Below are 14,576 nucleotides of genomic sequence, written 5' to 3'. Positions count from 1 at the left end.
AAGCCTTAGTCCGAGGCTTGCCACAACATAGCAGCCACTCACAGAACTACATAAGGCAAAAGTAAAAAAGACACTTATGCATTCGTCAAGATCCAAGTAACCTCAGGCAAGGATAATTAACATTAAAGTCCCCACCTACAGTGTCATTCGTCTCCACCATATGTACCAAAAAGCTATTAGTTGCCTAGTTTTTTTTTTCCATCCATTTTAAGCCAGAAATAGTGCTAAGCTTGCACAAGATAGGACTTGTATGCTTGTAATGTATAAATACATTTTTGTGCTCCCAACTATTTTGTAACCATCTGCTGTGATTTATTTATCATTTGAGCCTTGCTATAAGCCATGGGAGGGCTAGCTCTCCCTCTCCCATGCAGCAGCAGGAGCACTAGTTTCCGCTACAGCCCACTTGAAGGAAGCTCCTTGTCAGTTCTAAACCTGAACTCCATCACATCAGTCCGCCATAGCCAGGCAAGGCGCAAACTCTACATCAGAGCTCACTCCGAAGCAGATTCTGAAGCAAAAACAACGACGGCAGCAACAACTTCATCATCCATAACAACAGGAGAGGATGCAGAGCTGAAAGTAGCAGCAGGCAGTGATGGCGAGAACAGAGCAGCGTCAGTGTTGAACAAGGAGATTTCACAAGTATGTAATTTTCATTTTCATTTCCTTTTTTCTTTTCCCCACATTTCTTCTGTCTTTCCATCAATTCCTCTTTAAGTTATAAGGAGATTTCACATATGTCGCCCCTGTTTTTTTTTTTTTTTTTTGGGTTTGGGGGGGGAGGGGGAGGAGTAGTTTAAAAAATAAAAAATAAAATAAAAAAGTTTATTTTCCCCTCTCTTTTAAACCTTTTTTTTCATCCCCCTCAATTTCCCTGCTATTTTCTTCTATGCTGCCTTTCATCTCTTCTTTCAAAATTTTTGCTATTTTATTATGTAGTTATAATTATGTGTTTTTTTCTCCCAATCTCCCCATTTTTTGCTTTATTATTACCTTAAATTTATCTGTTTTAATGTGTTTTGTAACAGGCTGTGAAAAAAACTGCAGCAACGTTTGCTCCTCGGTCATCGACCAAATCAAAGAACCCAGCTGTGCCAGGAAGCACTCTCTACACTGTGTTTGAAGTGCAAGGGTATGTTTCCATGGCGCTGGGGGGCTTGCTTTCCTTCAACCTTGTCTTCCCTTCCTCTGAACCAGACCTCTGGAGGCTCATGGGCATGTGGTCTGTATGGATGTTCAGTAAGCACGGCCGTAATCTTGATGCCTTTTATGCTTTTTATAGCCATCATACCATCATTTCTGCACAAAGGTGTAGTATACCCTTTAATATGTCTGCATACATACGTACTTATAAACATACCTACAGACGTACACTAATACATACATATTCGTAGGAGTGACAGGACTATTGGCTCTAACTTGGTTTTGCTCTTATCGTAAGGCTCTTGCTCCTTCACAAATTTTTTCCTTTTTTTGGACATGTACAGCAATTCCTTCCTTACGAGCCCGAGATTGCTCCAGTAAAGAAAAAGATGCATTGAACTACTTGTTCTTGGGCATCCCACTCATCAATGTGTTGTTGCCGTTGTTTTGGAAATCTTTTGCGGCTGTGTGGAGTGCGGACATCCTGGCTTTCTTTGTCATCTATGCATGGAAGGTAATGCCAATTTGTGCTTGGAAGGTAATGCCAATTTGTGCTGGGATTTCACAAGCTTTGCATGGTCTTCATTGTCTATCTATCAAATAACTAAGCAAGGATTGCTATTTCTCCATGTGCCACATCCGTCTAATCTTCCTTTCTACTGAGTTCTCCATCACACTCCCCCCCTCTCTCTCTCTACTAATGTCTACAAAAGACTAAAAGGACCAAAAGTGTTACAGTGTGTGACGTGTCCATGAAGTGATTGAATCATGGAAAAGCACAAAAACCTAGCTAGAGCTGAAAGAAAAACAACTGTATCTGCGTGAGTGGTACATGCTATGCCCAAGAGGTATGGGAGAAGTTGGAGAACCTATATGGCAACAAAATCAACAACTCATAAAGGTATTCCTTAAGCAAAAGTTTTTAAATTTAAGAATGAATGTGAATCAAACTTCGGGTGAACATTTGAGCAACTTAGGCTCCATCATTCAACAACTTGATGCCACCAAAGCACAAGTTGATGAAGATGATATGAAAGCCGTCCTATTCACTAGCATAGAAGGGATTTTGAAGTACAATGACATTAGCGGCTGAAATGTTTATGGAGCACCAGGATATTTATGCCTATGACTCATTCTCATCTTATGTTCTACACTTGAGTCCACCTCTCCTTCTAGGTTTGTGATCGGAATACCACCACGGAGTGCACGTGGTAGAGTGAACTTGAGTCCACCTCTCCTCCAAGGGGTGTGGTTAGAGTACCAATACGGAGTGTATGTGGTAGAGTGAACTTAAGCCCACCTCTCCTCCAAAGTGTATGTTCTGAGTACTGACACAAAATATATGTGGTAGTCTACGCCAACTATGGATGGATTCACTGATGGAAGGTTGGTAACCCTAGTGAGTGATTTCATGAACTCATGGAAGGGTGGAAGTCCTGGTGAGTGAGGTCTCGTGGAAGGGGAAACCATGGTGAGCATGAATGGTTTTATGGAAGAGTCGCTGTCTTGGTGAACCTTATGGACATGTGAAGCATGGTTGGCTTGGGCATATGTATGGATCTTAGGAGTGGTGCTTTTATGCAGTCCAATGGCATGGCAAGATGTTGTGGCTATGTATTATGCTTATTTTCTTTTTGCAAAAACTCAAAGCTACTTATGGATTTATGGATATTTATGACATAGTTTGCTTTTATGCCTGTGTTTGGTTATTACCAGAGTTGTTGACTTCGGATATGGATAAAGTTTCTTTCTTAATACGGTTGGCTCTTGTACATGTATTTGGCTTCGGATCGTGGATTTGGATTTATGGCTTTAATGTCGGAATTATGAAATACTACTGATTGGCAGCGCATCTGCCATACTTGAAGGATATTTCAATGGTATCAGGCTTATACAGTTGCGGACAACTACTTTATAAGACGGAGGGATGTCACCAATTGGTCCCTTCACCAATCTTGATGAGTGTTTCACACACTGAGCAGAGTCAAGGTGTGAGCGGGGATTTTCCACAGAAGAAAGCTGAAGCATTTACTAGCAAAGTTTGGCCTGAAAGATGGCTTCTGAGCATAAGCAGCATGGGATTTTTATCATTGAAAGTGAGACACTTGCTTGATCTACCTATGTAACACGAGGCTAGACATTCAGTATGGGTTCTCACAGCTGAGCAGATTTATGCATTGCCCAGGTACCATATAAGCCCAGCAGGGCGTGCCGTGACAAATTCCACCACGTGTCCAAGAGATAAAAAAGAGAGAGAAGATAGAGAGGGAGTGAGCGGGGAACATGCCTCACCTCCTTTCAGGAACAATCCACGGGCTCGCAAGCCAGGATCAATACAACAATGAATATAAAACCAAACAAATATATCGATGTAGAAATCCAAGTCGAAGTCGATGTCGAGGTGTGAGATTTCTGATGCCGAGCACACCACGGGAATGACCCACAAGAATCTCTCATTGGGCTAGTACCAGTTCCAATATCCAAATCCAAGCTTGTAAACAAGGTACATGAGGGGCACAAGAGACAAGTTTCGTTGATGTAGCTTATGTTGATCAACTATAAGTTGGATGCCCAAACCATAGTAGAATCAGCCCACAAAGGAGGCACTCAGAGGTGTATGAGCCAAAGTTTAATCCATGCAGTAGAACGTCAGATGACAGCTATATTGTAGTAGTCAAATGGCACTCCGAACAGTGGTTTAGCCGGTGGCGTTACTGGCGACAAAGGTGGCAGAGGTGTTGGCGGCACAAAAGGCAGCAACGATGATGGCCAAGCAGCGTTGGTCGGGTGTTGGTAGTGTTGGCTGGCCGTAGGCGGTCCACAGTAACAAGGCGCATGCAGCGGCGGTTGGCTGTAGGTGATGCGCAGGTGGTAGCAGCTGCAACAATAGATATTAACTGGCACAGGTGGCACTGGTGCACAGGTAAAAGGTAGCGCAATCAAGGGGACAACGCCAGCAGTAGGTGGCCATAGGTATGGGCAACACAAAAAAGTGGCGCTGCCAATCAGCGTGGCGATGGAGAAAATCCCCACATTTGGGTAATGAAAATGATGTTAATGATGAGGAATGCTTTGCTTTAATGATGAGGATGATGGAGAGCTTCAACCTTCGATGATGATCTTCCACGATTTGTTGTACAAGAGAAGGGGGAGGTTCATACTTCTTTTATACCTGGGGGTGGTCTTGCTTTTTTCCAAAAAGCTTGCCAAGCTTTTGTTTTTGCTTTTTGCTTTGCTTTTGATCTTTTACACTTTATATGATAAGATATTACTATAGCCAACTTTTCCTGCTTTGCTTTTCTAGCTTCAAGGCCTTGCTTTTTGGCCCTAGAGTTGCTTTTTGAAAAAGCGGCGTTTTGCTTTTAGGACGGGCTCAGTCTTCTCTAGCCAATGGTGTTATTGGCTCGCGGTCAACTCAGTTTGACTTTTTGCTTTTCTTTGCTTTTTGACCAAAACTGGTGCTTTTTGAAGAGCAAACCTTATGGTCCCTCTTCTCATGCCTTCTTCTACTTGTTCAATGTCTGGGCACAGGTTCCATCCTGTGAATAGTGCTAGAAGGGCCAAATAGTTACATTCCCTCCCTCTTATATCATAGTTGTCCTCAACTGTGGAATGCAAGTGTTTCCAGTATATGCATATGGTCCAAGTACATCCATATGTTCCAGTACTAAGTTGAGGAATACAAGTGTTTCAAGTATATGCATATGGTCCAAGTACATCCATATGTTCCAGTACTAGCCCTGTTTGGTGAGCTTGTGCATTTGGTCTTTCCCCATATCTGTGGTGTCATCTGCTAATCTGGCAACATCTCTATGCCTTATCTTTGACCAATAGCTTTGTTCTTGATGGTACTTCTTCATGGCCTGTCACATGTGTTAGATAAAATAAATGTATACTTACCTCTTGCAAAAACTAGACAGAAGCTAGTCAACAAATAGGTATGCATCAGTTGCTTCTATTGGGTATTCCAAGTACTGGCGAGGTAGTTTGGAGCCCAGTGTACTATCACATGCCATAAATCCAAGCATTGTCCACACATCAAAAACAGCACACAAAATTAAAGAAATTCAAACACACATCAGTATGCAATGCACAAGTAATGATCCTCCTGTTCATGGATTGTCTTGTGTGGTCTCATCAAAAACTGGTGCTGAGCTATCTGGCTCTCGAAGGAAACTGCTGTGTCAATCCTCAAGGCCATTTGGTCACTAGGACCACCCGAGAGTTCATCAATAGTCATCTGGGCCATCTGGTCGAATTGATCGCCTGACTATGAAATCCGATACAATCATCTGGGCTATCTGGTTGCAATGACTCCTCGACTGTGAAGTCCAATACAGTCATCTGGGCTATTTGGTTACAATGACTGCCTGACTGTGGAGATCAAGATGTCTGGCACAAAGGCCTATCCAATGGGTCATCTGGCATCGTTGCCACCCAAATACGAATCTTGCTCCTTGGGCTATTTGGCATCGTTGTCACCCAAACTAGAGCATGTCCAAGTAACCATTATATAAGCAAAATAATGATCAATTCCATTCCAATATATATACAATGAAGAGGGCTAGGGATACAATCCCTCCCTCTTGAATCTGTCTTGCTCACAAGACGTCTATGCCTGTACTTCAACTACATCTGGACCAACGGTTCCTCATAAGCTCGAAGTATATCTAGATAGTCCTTGAAGCACTCCTCTGGCATCCATTTCGTATCCTTTTCCTCCAATACGGGCTCCTCTAGGGAAGGTCCTGTTGGATTATATATCGTCTCCAGAGGGTCTATTGCATCGTTTTCATGCTTGTACTGGCTATTTATGAGGCCTTGCATGTGCATATTTATTTAGGTATTTTTTCCTATTTTTTAATGCTTTATAGCATTTTTATGCTATTGTGGAGCTGTCGGCTTGCTACAGCTGGCCAACCAACTCTCCTGGGGAGTATATAAGGGCTGTCCCCCTTTACTCCATTTCATCTCATTCTTTTGCATCCGCTTGAGGTCATTAGCAACTGCTTCTGCTTCTTCTCATTGTATAGCACCTACGGGCTTCCCTTGTGCTGAGTTTTCGGCAATAAACATTAGTTTCCAGCATTTACAGGTCTTGTAGGTGGGCCTACACCTATGTTTTCTATTTACTTCACTTTCTTTCATGGATGAGAGAAAAACGCTGACCTGTGAGCAAACGAGAGCTACGTTTTCTGTTTTGGAGCAAAGGCTTCGACAATTTGCTGCGTTTTCTGCAGATTTCAGCGTGGAAGGTGCTACGTTTTCTTCCAAGAGTAGAGGCTTCCTCAAGATTGCTCAATTTTCTTCATTTGACACTTGGGACTGTTGTGTTTCTGAATTTTCAGCTGATTGGATTGTTGAAGCCCTTTTCTAGGTACTAAGGATAGGGATCTACATCTTGGAGAGATCTTCCTTCTTCCTCTCCTTTGAGTTTCCCACCCTCCCTCCCTTTCTTCTTGCTGTGCACAGCCTGAGAGGAGGATTTGCTGATTTTTTTTCAGCTCCTTTCTTAAGAGAAGGTTTCTTTTCAAAGGACATGGCTTCACGAGGTTTCTCTATTGCTGCTCCTTCTCTTGTTGATTCTCTAGCATCATCATAGCCTGGATCCCTTGCTCCCGCTCCAGAGGTGGTTCCTATTCCCAATCTTTCCTCTCTGAGTTTCACTTATCCAGGTCTTGCTCCCACCCCTACCCATATACCATCCTACAATCCTCCCCAAGTCAGTGACTCCTTCCTCCCCAAGTCAGTGACTCCATGAAGCTTACAGCAACCAACTATCATACTTGGTCTTTCTACACTCAGTTGTTGCTGGAAGAAGCCAGTGTGTGGATGGCTATCTCCACACCTCACTCGGTGGACCTTGCTTTGAGAAGCATATTGGATGCTCGGACTCGTCTTATCATCATCCACTGCATGATTCCATCTTTACAAGCACAGTTTGTCTCTACTCGGCGTAATGCTGATCGGATGTGGACAGAGATCCATAGGAGGTATGCGAGAGTTTCGATAGTGAAGATTGCCAAATTGGAGTGAGATCTGGAGAAGCTTACAATCAATGAGTCAGATAACTTGATTGAGAAGATTGGAGAGTTCACCCGTATCAAGCTGCAGCTTGAGAAGTACGGGAGCACCATCAACAATCCCATCCATAAACTACTTGGTAAATTGCCTGCTTCCTTTGATTCTTTCAGGGATAATATTTATTTCCGTGATCCTTTCTCCCCTTTTGAGGAAGTCGTGAGTTATCTCCATGACAAGCACGTGCTTCGCGCGGAAAAGGCAAGTCGGAGTTTGCTTTTGTTGCCTCTGACAAGGGCAAAGGCAAAGGCGGAAAAGGGAACTCCAACAACAACAACAACAAAAACAAAGGCAAAGGCAAGGTTAAACAGGATTCTAAGGAATCCAAGGACAAAAGCAATGAATGTGATTATTGTGGCAGGTTAGGTCATACTAAGGCTCGCTGCTTTGCTCATCGTGATGATTCTCGAGCAGCATAAAGCCTAGGATGTTTCTAAAGCATCTGACAAGGACAACGCCAAAGATAAAGGCAAAGTTTCAAAGGAGAGATCTGCCAAAGTTGCATACATGGCAGTCATAGATTCATCCACTTCTTCACAGGATTCCCTCCTCGTGATCACAGATATGACTTCTCCTGAAGAGGTTAGTGACACACCTGAAACAGTGGAATGGGTTGATGATAGTGGGGCTTCTGTCCACATGACCAAACAGGCCCATATCTTGGAGGACTACCAGACTCTCTCTTCTTCAGTTCGCATCAGCGACAACTTTTCACTTCCTGTCACCGGTGTTGGTAATGTTTCTTTGGGTTCCTCTGCCACCTTACATGATGTTCTACATGTACCACGTATGTCCAAAAATCTGTTTTCAGTATACAAAGCTTCTCAGAAGGGACTTGGTGTGTACTTTGATGATGAGGTTATCAAAGTAATCGACATTGCTGCCAATGGAGTCCATCATGGGGGTCTCTACAAAGCTTCTCAGAAGGGACTTGGTGTGTACTTTGATGATGAGGTCATCAAAGTAATTGACACTGTTGCCAATGGAGTCCATCATGGGGGTCTCTACAAGATCACAAAAATTCTTTCCAGATCCCTCACACTGATTCCCATATTCATGAGCGTTTCTCTGCCTTGATGGCTTTGGTTTCTGAGGTAGATACTTCTCTGTGGCACTCGCTTCGGTCATGTACCCATTGTTGCCTTATAGAAGTTCCATTCTAAGCAGGTTGTCAGCGGACTACCTTAGCTCAGGTGTCTCTCACATATCTACTCATCTTGCATGATCGACAAGCATCATCGAGATGCATGTCCAGAGGAGACCACCATCGAGCAACCCGAAGACTGGAGCTTATACATGTAGATCTTGTAGGACCTATGGAGGTTGAGTCTCTTGGAGGGGCTCGATATTTTCTTCTTCTTGTGGATGATTTCACTTGCAAAGTCTAGGTATGTTTTCTGGCTTGCAAGTCATATGCTGTCACGTGCACACCAGTCAGGTGTACAGTGACATGGCATCATCATATGGCATCATCAGGACATTATTCAGGTATTTAAGGCATTTATCAGGCATTATTGGGGCAGCCGACTACCTTTATGGTATTTTATGAGTATTTTATGGGAGATGAGTACTGGCCGACTGCATTAGTGCTGGCCGACCAGCCCTCTCATACACATATATATAGGCGCCTCTCCATTCAGCTTTAGGCACCTCAGCATAGCAGCATTCAGCCATCAGCAAGCACATCAGTGAAGCGCATCAGCCTCTGGGTCATCATGCGTTTCAGCATATCATCTCCATCAGCATTCAGTTAACGCATCATCTCCATCAGCCATCATCATCAGCAAAACGCAGCCAGTTCAGCCCTACAGGTCTGCGTTTTCATCATCCATTCAGCATACAGCATTTGTTCCCTAAGCTTCCCTTCAGCGTTTCCTTCCAAGAGACAAGGGAAAGAGTGGACAGCAGTTCAGCCCGCATTTACAGCATATAGGCAGCATATTCAGCATTACAGATCCATTTGGATCATCATTGTAACATCTTTTATTTATCTAATGTAGCTGCATTGCATTGACACATATTTGTCTATCTCTTAAACATCATTAAGTGCAGTTTAGTTAGACTAAGGTTGTGATTACTACGGTCTTAACCTCTCACATGTCACATTGGTATCAGAGCGTTACAGGGTAACCAGCCTTAGAGCATGTTCATTCCATCAGTCATGCAGTCAGTCATCATTTTTATCGCTTCCGCATAGTTAAACCCAGTTCTCAAAATTTTGCAAGCCACCCTTAGGGATTTTCCCTTAGGTCTGCATCAGTAACCCATCCATTTGCATTCTTGCACAGCATATAGGGTTGCACATGGTTTGCATAGCAGTCATCTTAGCAGTCATCTTAGCAGTCAGTCCTGCATACATGTTACCCATGAACTCTCAGGGAAGAAGGACATCCATCATCAAAGGAGCACATAAGTTTTGGCTTCAACTGGCAGCAGCAGGGGGTTTCTCTTCCACAGAAGACGGAAGTTTGCTCCAACATCGCCTCAGGAGGTTCAGAGCTTCAGGTACGACGGAGATGGTAGGTGAAAGGTTTCCAGGAACAGGTCAGGGGTGACTCAGGTAGTTGCCATTCAGTTCCCACAGTATATAGCATCTTGGCTCAAGGATTTCACTCCTGCAGACGGCCTCAGTCCCAGCAGAAGACAGAAGGGGGCAGTGGTTCGGAGGAGAAGGATCGCAGAAGAGTCGAAGGTTGCCAGGTTTATCACCCAGCAACAGTTTAGCAGCGGGGAATGTCACGTGCACACCAGTCAGGTGTACAGTGACATGGCATCATCATATGGCATCATCAGCATCATCAGGACATTATTCAGGTATTTAAGGCATTTATCAGGCATTATTGGGGCAGCCGACTACCTTTATGGTATTTTATGAGTATTTTATGGGAGATGAGTACTGGCCGACTGCATTAGTGCTGGCCAACCAGCCCTCTCATACACATATATATAGGCGCCTCTCCATTCAGCTTTAGGCACCTCAGCATAGCAGCATTCAGCCATCAGCAAGCACATCAGTGAAGCGCATCAGCCTCTGGGTCATCATGCGTTTCAGCATATCATCTCCATCGGCATTCAGTTAACGCATCATCTCCATCAGCCATCATCATCAGCAAAACGCAGCCAGTTCAGCCCTACAGGTCTGCGTTTTCATCATCCATTCAGCATACAGCATCTGTTCCCTAAGCTTCCCTTCAGCGTTTCCTTCCAAGAGACAAGGGAAAGAGTGGACAGCAGTTCAGCCCGCATTTACAGCATATAGGCAGCATATTCAGCATTACAGATCCATTTGGATCATCATTGTAACATCTTTCATTTATCTAATATAGCTGCATTGCATTGACACATATTTGTCTATCTCTTAAACATCATTAAGTGCAGTTTAGTTAGACTAAGGTTGTGATTACTACGGTCTTAACCTCTCACATGTCACATATGCTTTTACCAGTTTCAGGACTTGGATCACGATGGTGGAAAACTAGTTTGGGGGTAGAGTTTCATTCCTCCGGACTGATAATGGTGGCGAGTTTTTACCAGTTGATGACTTCCTTGCTTCAAAGGGCATTCACCGACAGACTACAGTTCCTTACACTCCTCAACAGAATGGAGTTGTGGAACGGAGGAACCGGACCGTCAAAGAGATGGCTCGTGCTTTGTTGCATCATGCAGGTCTCCCTCCTGCTTTCTGGGGTGAAGCTGTGGCTACCTCAGTTTATCTCATTAACCGCTCTCACAAAAGCGGTTGAGGGGATGACTACGGAGGAGGTTTTTATAGGACACAAGCCTTTTGTTTCTCATCTACGTGTTTTCGGTTGTGTTGCTTATGTGCATGTTCCAGATAAGAAAAGGACCACACTCGCACTGAAGTCAAAGAGGATGATCTTCATAGGCTACAATCTGAGATCCAAAGGGTACCGCTTTTGGGATCTGGAGGTTGATGACATCATCATTTCCCGTGATGCTTGGTTTGATGAGAGCTTGTTTGGCATTGATTCCTCTCCACCTGATGCATCTTCCGACTTTCTGGATGATCCATTCTCGGCAGATGCTAGTGATCTTATACCTCTTCCACGTCCAGCTCCTCCTCCTCCTCCCCTTGCTGCAACCCCGGTGCCAGCTACTACTTTGTAGCCACCTGTTCTTGTTGCGCCAGCTTTTGCAGCTCCCATTCCCTCTATGAGTCCTGCTTTGACTCCGGGAGTATCCTCACCAGTGCTTACTTCATCACCACTTCCAGCAGCATTGGATGAGTCCTCTACTGCAGTTGGATCTTCTTCTTCACGCTTTGAGAGGAAGGCTGGCCTACCTCGGTGGGGTCAACAACTCTTTAGAGATTCTAGTCTCACTGATGCGCAACTCCATAACCAGATCTCTACCACCACCCCTGGACCTCGCCGTTCATCTCGGGCTTCCACATCTCATCACACAGTGAATTATGCTCTCATGAGTTCTCTCTAGGAGATCGATGAGCCTAAGAGTCCAGAGGAGGCTCTTTCACAGCCGCAATGGCGGCAAGCCTTGGAAGTAGAGATGGCCTCTATTGAGAGGAATAACACTTGGTCTTTGGCGCCGCGACCTTTACAGCATCGTGTTATTGGTGTGAAATGGATTTTCAAAGTCAAGATTCATGTAGATGGTACTTTGGACAAGTACAAAGCCCGCCTTGTTGCTCGAGGATATGCTCAGAAGGCAGGTGAAGACTTTGATGAGACATTTGCTCCTACAGTGAGGTATACCCCCATCAGGATTGTTTTGGCTTTGGCTGCACACTTCAGATGGCGCGTGTTCTAGATGGATGTCAAATTTTCTTTTCTGAATGGAGATTTAGAGAAGGAAGTTTATGTTGAGCAGCCTCCTGGTTTTGTGATTCGGGGACAGGACACCCATGTGTATCTTTATGGTCTCAAACAGGCACCCCATGCCTGGTATCAGAAGATTGATGCCCTCTTGTCATCTCTTAGAGCTGAGGCGGAGCCGTCCATGGAGTGGCCTTTGTTCCACTAGCACTGACCACTGCCCGAGCTGAGCCACCCCAAAAGCCAGCGTCGGTGGTTTTCTATGCACTAGCGCTGCCCGAAGGTTGCCGGCAGATCCGGTGGCTCGCGGCTCTGAACTGATGGCGGTTGGCAGCGACCTGCTCTAAGATGGCACCTGCTCTGTGTGGGTGGTGATGATTGGCAGTTGCTGCTCGAGGCAATGGCTCTGATACCTTAGATGAGGATGGACAAGGAGCAACACTGAGAGCAAAGAGAGACTGACGTTGAACAGCACTGCTGTCCAACACTAAGATCGGCCAAAAGGCGTGTAAGCCATACACACTCAATGGTAGCTATAACTACCAAAGCATCCATAGGCACTCTTGTAACTATGCAAACTCTAGGCACTCCCATTCTTGTGCACATATCTCGGAGCTTTTTTCTACTCACTCAAGTGTACATCTTGTTCCTGGTATACTTCGGTGATCGCATCCTAAATTTCAACAAATCCCGGTGTCTTGTGTACACATTGTAGTCATCATTCAGTATTTTTTTACAAGCATATAGGGTGCATCAAGGTTCTCTTCTGGGGGGGCTTTTGAGTTGTGACATAGCAGACCTTTAATTGCAGCCTTTAAGCACCATGTAGGAACCTTAAGAGAGAGAGAGAAATGAAATGAAATGTTATATTAACGTCTTCATAAGGCCATAATGACCTATGAGACCAAAAAGTTACATCATGGTGGATCTGATACAATGTCTGGATAAAAAACCAGAAAATGATAAATAAAGATGATACTACTGGCACCTAGAAAATGAAACTGGAACTGGAAGGTAAACAGAAATCCTTATAGGGTGTGAATATAGTGAGGGGGGGGGAGGGGGGGGGGTAAAGCTATGTAGGTGAGTGGAGTACAGTGAGGGGATACAATATCATGTGGGATGGGGGGGTACACTATGGAGGTGCCTCCATCTCATAATATGTGCCGCATCGGACACTGGCGGATCTCCTCAATATCCTCTGAGGTCAGCACCCTGACTGGGTGTGCCGCATGTCGAGAGAGAGAGAGAGAGAGAGAGAGAGAGAGAGACTGGTTTTCAGTATGTGTAATTTGTACATAAAAAGGTTACATGTAGGCTTGGCCAATGGCCTTCTAAAATATGAATTTTGCCTTTACTGATGACCCGCCTATGACCGATCTCCAAGAAGATGAATTATGTACAAGGGTGGATATGCCTTATATAGGCTCCCATGATACAAGTTGGCCATAAATATTGTTGTCGGCCTATGGAAAATGACCCACGACTGTTATAAATGCATGTTTATGCAGCACTTTTCACATGTGTGGATGTTCGGACTGCTGATGTGGCACCCCTTTGTTGGCTGACTGGATTATGACATGTATATGCTGCCGATTGATGTTGACATGATGCAGAGGACGCTGTCCTAAACTTGCTGCCTAATGAGGGAAATGTGAGGGCACGTGACATGAGTACACATATAGTTTGCTTCGAGAAATCCATTATTGTGAGGAGAGATGGCACAGAGAGGATCTGATGGATACTTGTTTTATCAATCCAGGAAGAAACGGAACATGTAGCATGGATGGTACCACCTGTGTGTTGTGCAGGGGGGGCAGCAAGCTCATGCTATGAGAGAGAGAGAGCCTTTGGAGAGCAGGAGCACGAGTGCACACTCATTTTACTTTTAAAACCAAGCTCATAAGGTGGCTGATAATCGTCTTTTGAAATTTCTTGGCTTTTTGTGTTCATGCAGCTTGACTGGCTGTCCCCGGATCAAAAGGTGGATCGTTGATGCCTCTGCAAGTCATATAGAAGGAAAAGAGTTTTGGTGCAGTTGTCTTCCAAATGCTTGTATCAATTGTATCTGTAATTCTACATGCTTTGTTTTTCTTCAACCGAGAAATCTTCTTGTAGATCTATTGTGCTTGCTAATTTTTTGGGTTTCGTTTTGTCTATTTTATGTCCCTCAATTATGCTTGATTCTCTCTCCTTCTGTAGTTAACATGACATCCCATAAGCTTGATTTGTTGGGGATGTGGACAATTGACATTTAAGATGTTCCGAGTTAGCACAAGTCTGGATTAGCATTTTATGCAGAAGATGCATTTTTATACTCTCATGTATGCATTATTTTTTAATAATAGAAGTTGGTTAAGATGTGAAATGCTAAGTATATTATACTGGCAAGAATATTTCAGTAATTTTCTTTTTGTTTGAGGTATGTTAACACAACTAAAATTCAAATCAGAGTTATTCTTTTCTGCGTTGTGTGTGCTTTTTGAAAGAGCAAAAAGGACATTGTCTTTACTTTTGCGTGACAACCACATGCAACAACCTACTTGAATGAACAAT

The 14,576-nt window shown here is 44.1% G+C and overlaps 1 protein-coding gene across 1 annotated transcript; it reads left to right on the top strand.

Annotated features, from left to right (window-relative positions):
• Positions 1-247: 247 nt before the first annotated feature.
• On the top strand, positions 248-14,179 carry RPH1 (resistance to phytophthora 1). Its single transcript, XM_086815397.1, has 4 exons — positions 248-645; positions 1,032-1,242; positions 1,491-1,660; positions 13,978-14,179. The coding sequence occupies exons 1-4, from the start codon at positions 343-345 to the stop codon at positions 14,014-14,016; spliced, it is 723 nt and encodes a 240-aa protein (XP_086671523.1). The 5' UTR covers positions 248-342; the 3' UTR covers positions 14,017-14,179.
• The last annotated feature ends 397 nt before the right edge of the window (positions 14,180-14,576 follow it).

Source organism: Cibotium barometz, chromosome 21 (genome assembly GCF_041138505.1).
Source record: "Cibotium barometz isolate CiBa-2024 chromosome 21, ASM4113850v1, whole genome shotgun sequence".
Lineage (NCBI taxonomy): Eukaryota > Viridiplantae > Streptophyta > Polypodiopsida > Cyatheales > Cibotiaceae > Cibotium > Cibotium barometz.
Note: the sequence above shows the minus strand (reverse complement) of the source record. Positions and strands in the feature narration are given on the sequence as shown.

Coding starts and splice junctions, on each gene's coding strand:
- RPH1 (XM_086815397.1), top strand. CDS start 343: ATGGGAGGGCTAGCTCTCCCTCTCCCATGCAGCAGCAGGAGCACTAGT. Junction 646..1,031: donor TGAACAAGGAGATTTCACAA/GTATGTAATTTT, acceptor GTTTTGTAACAG/GCTGTGAAAAAAACTGCAGC. Junction 1,661..13,977: donor TTGTCATCTATGCATGGAAG/GTAATGCCAATT, acceptor GTGTTCATGCAG/CTTGACTGGCTGTCCCCGGA.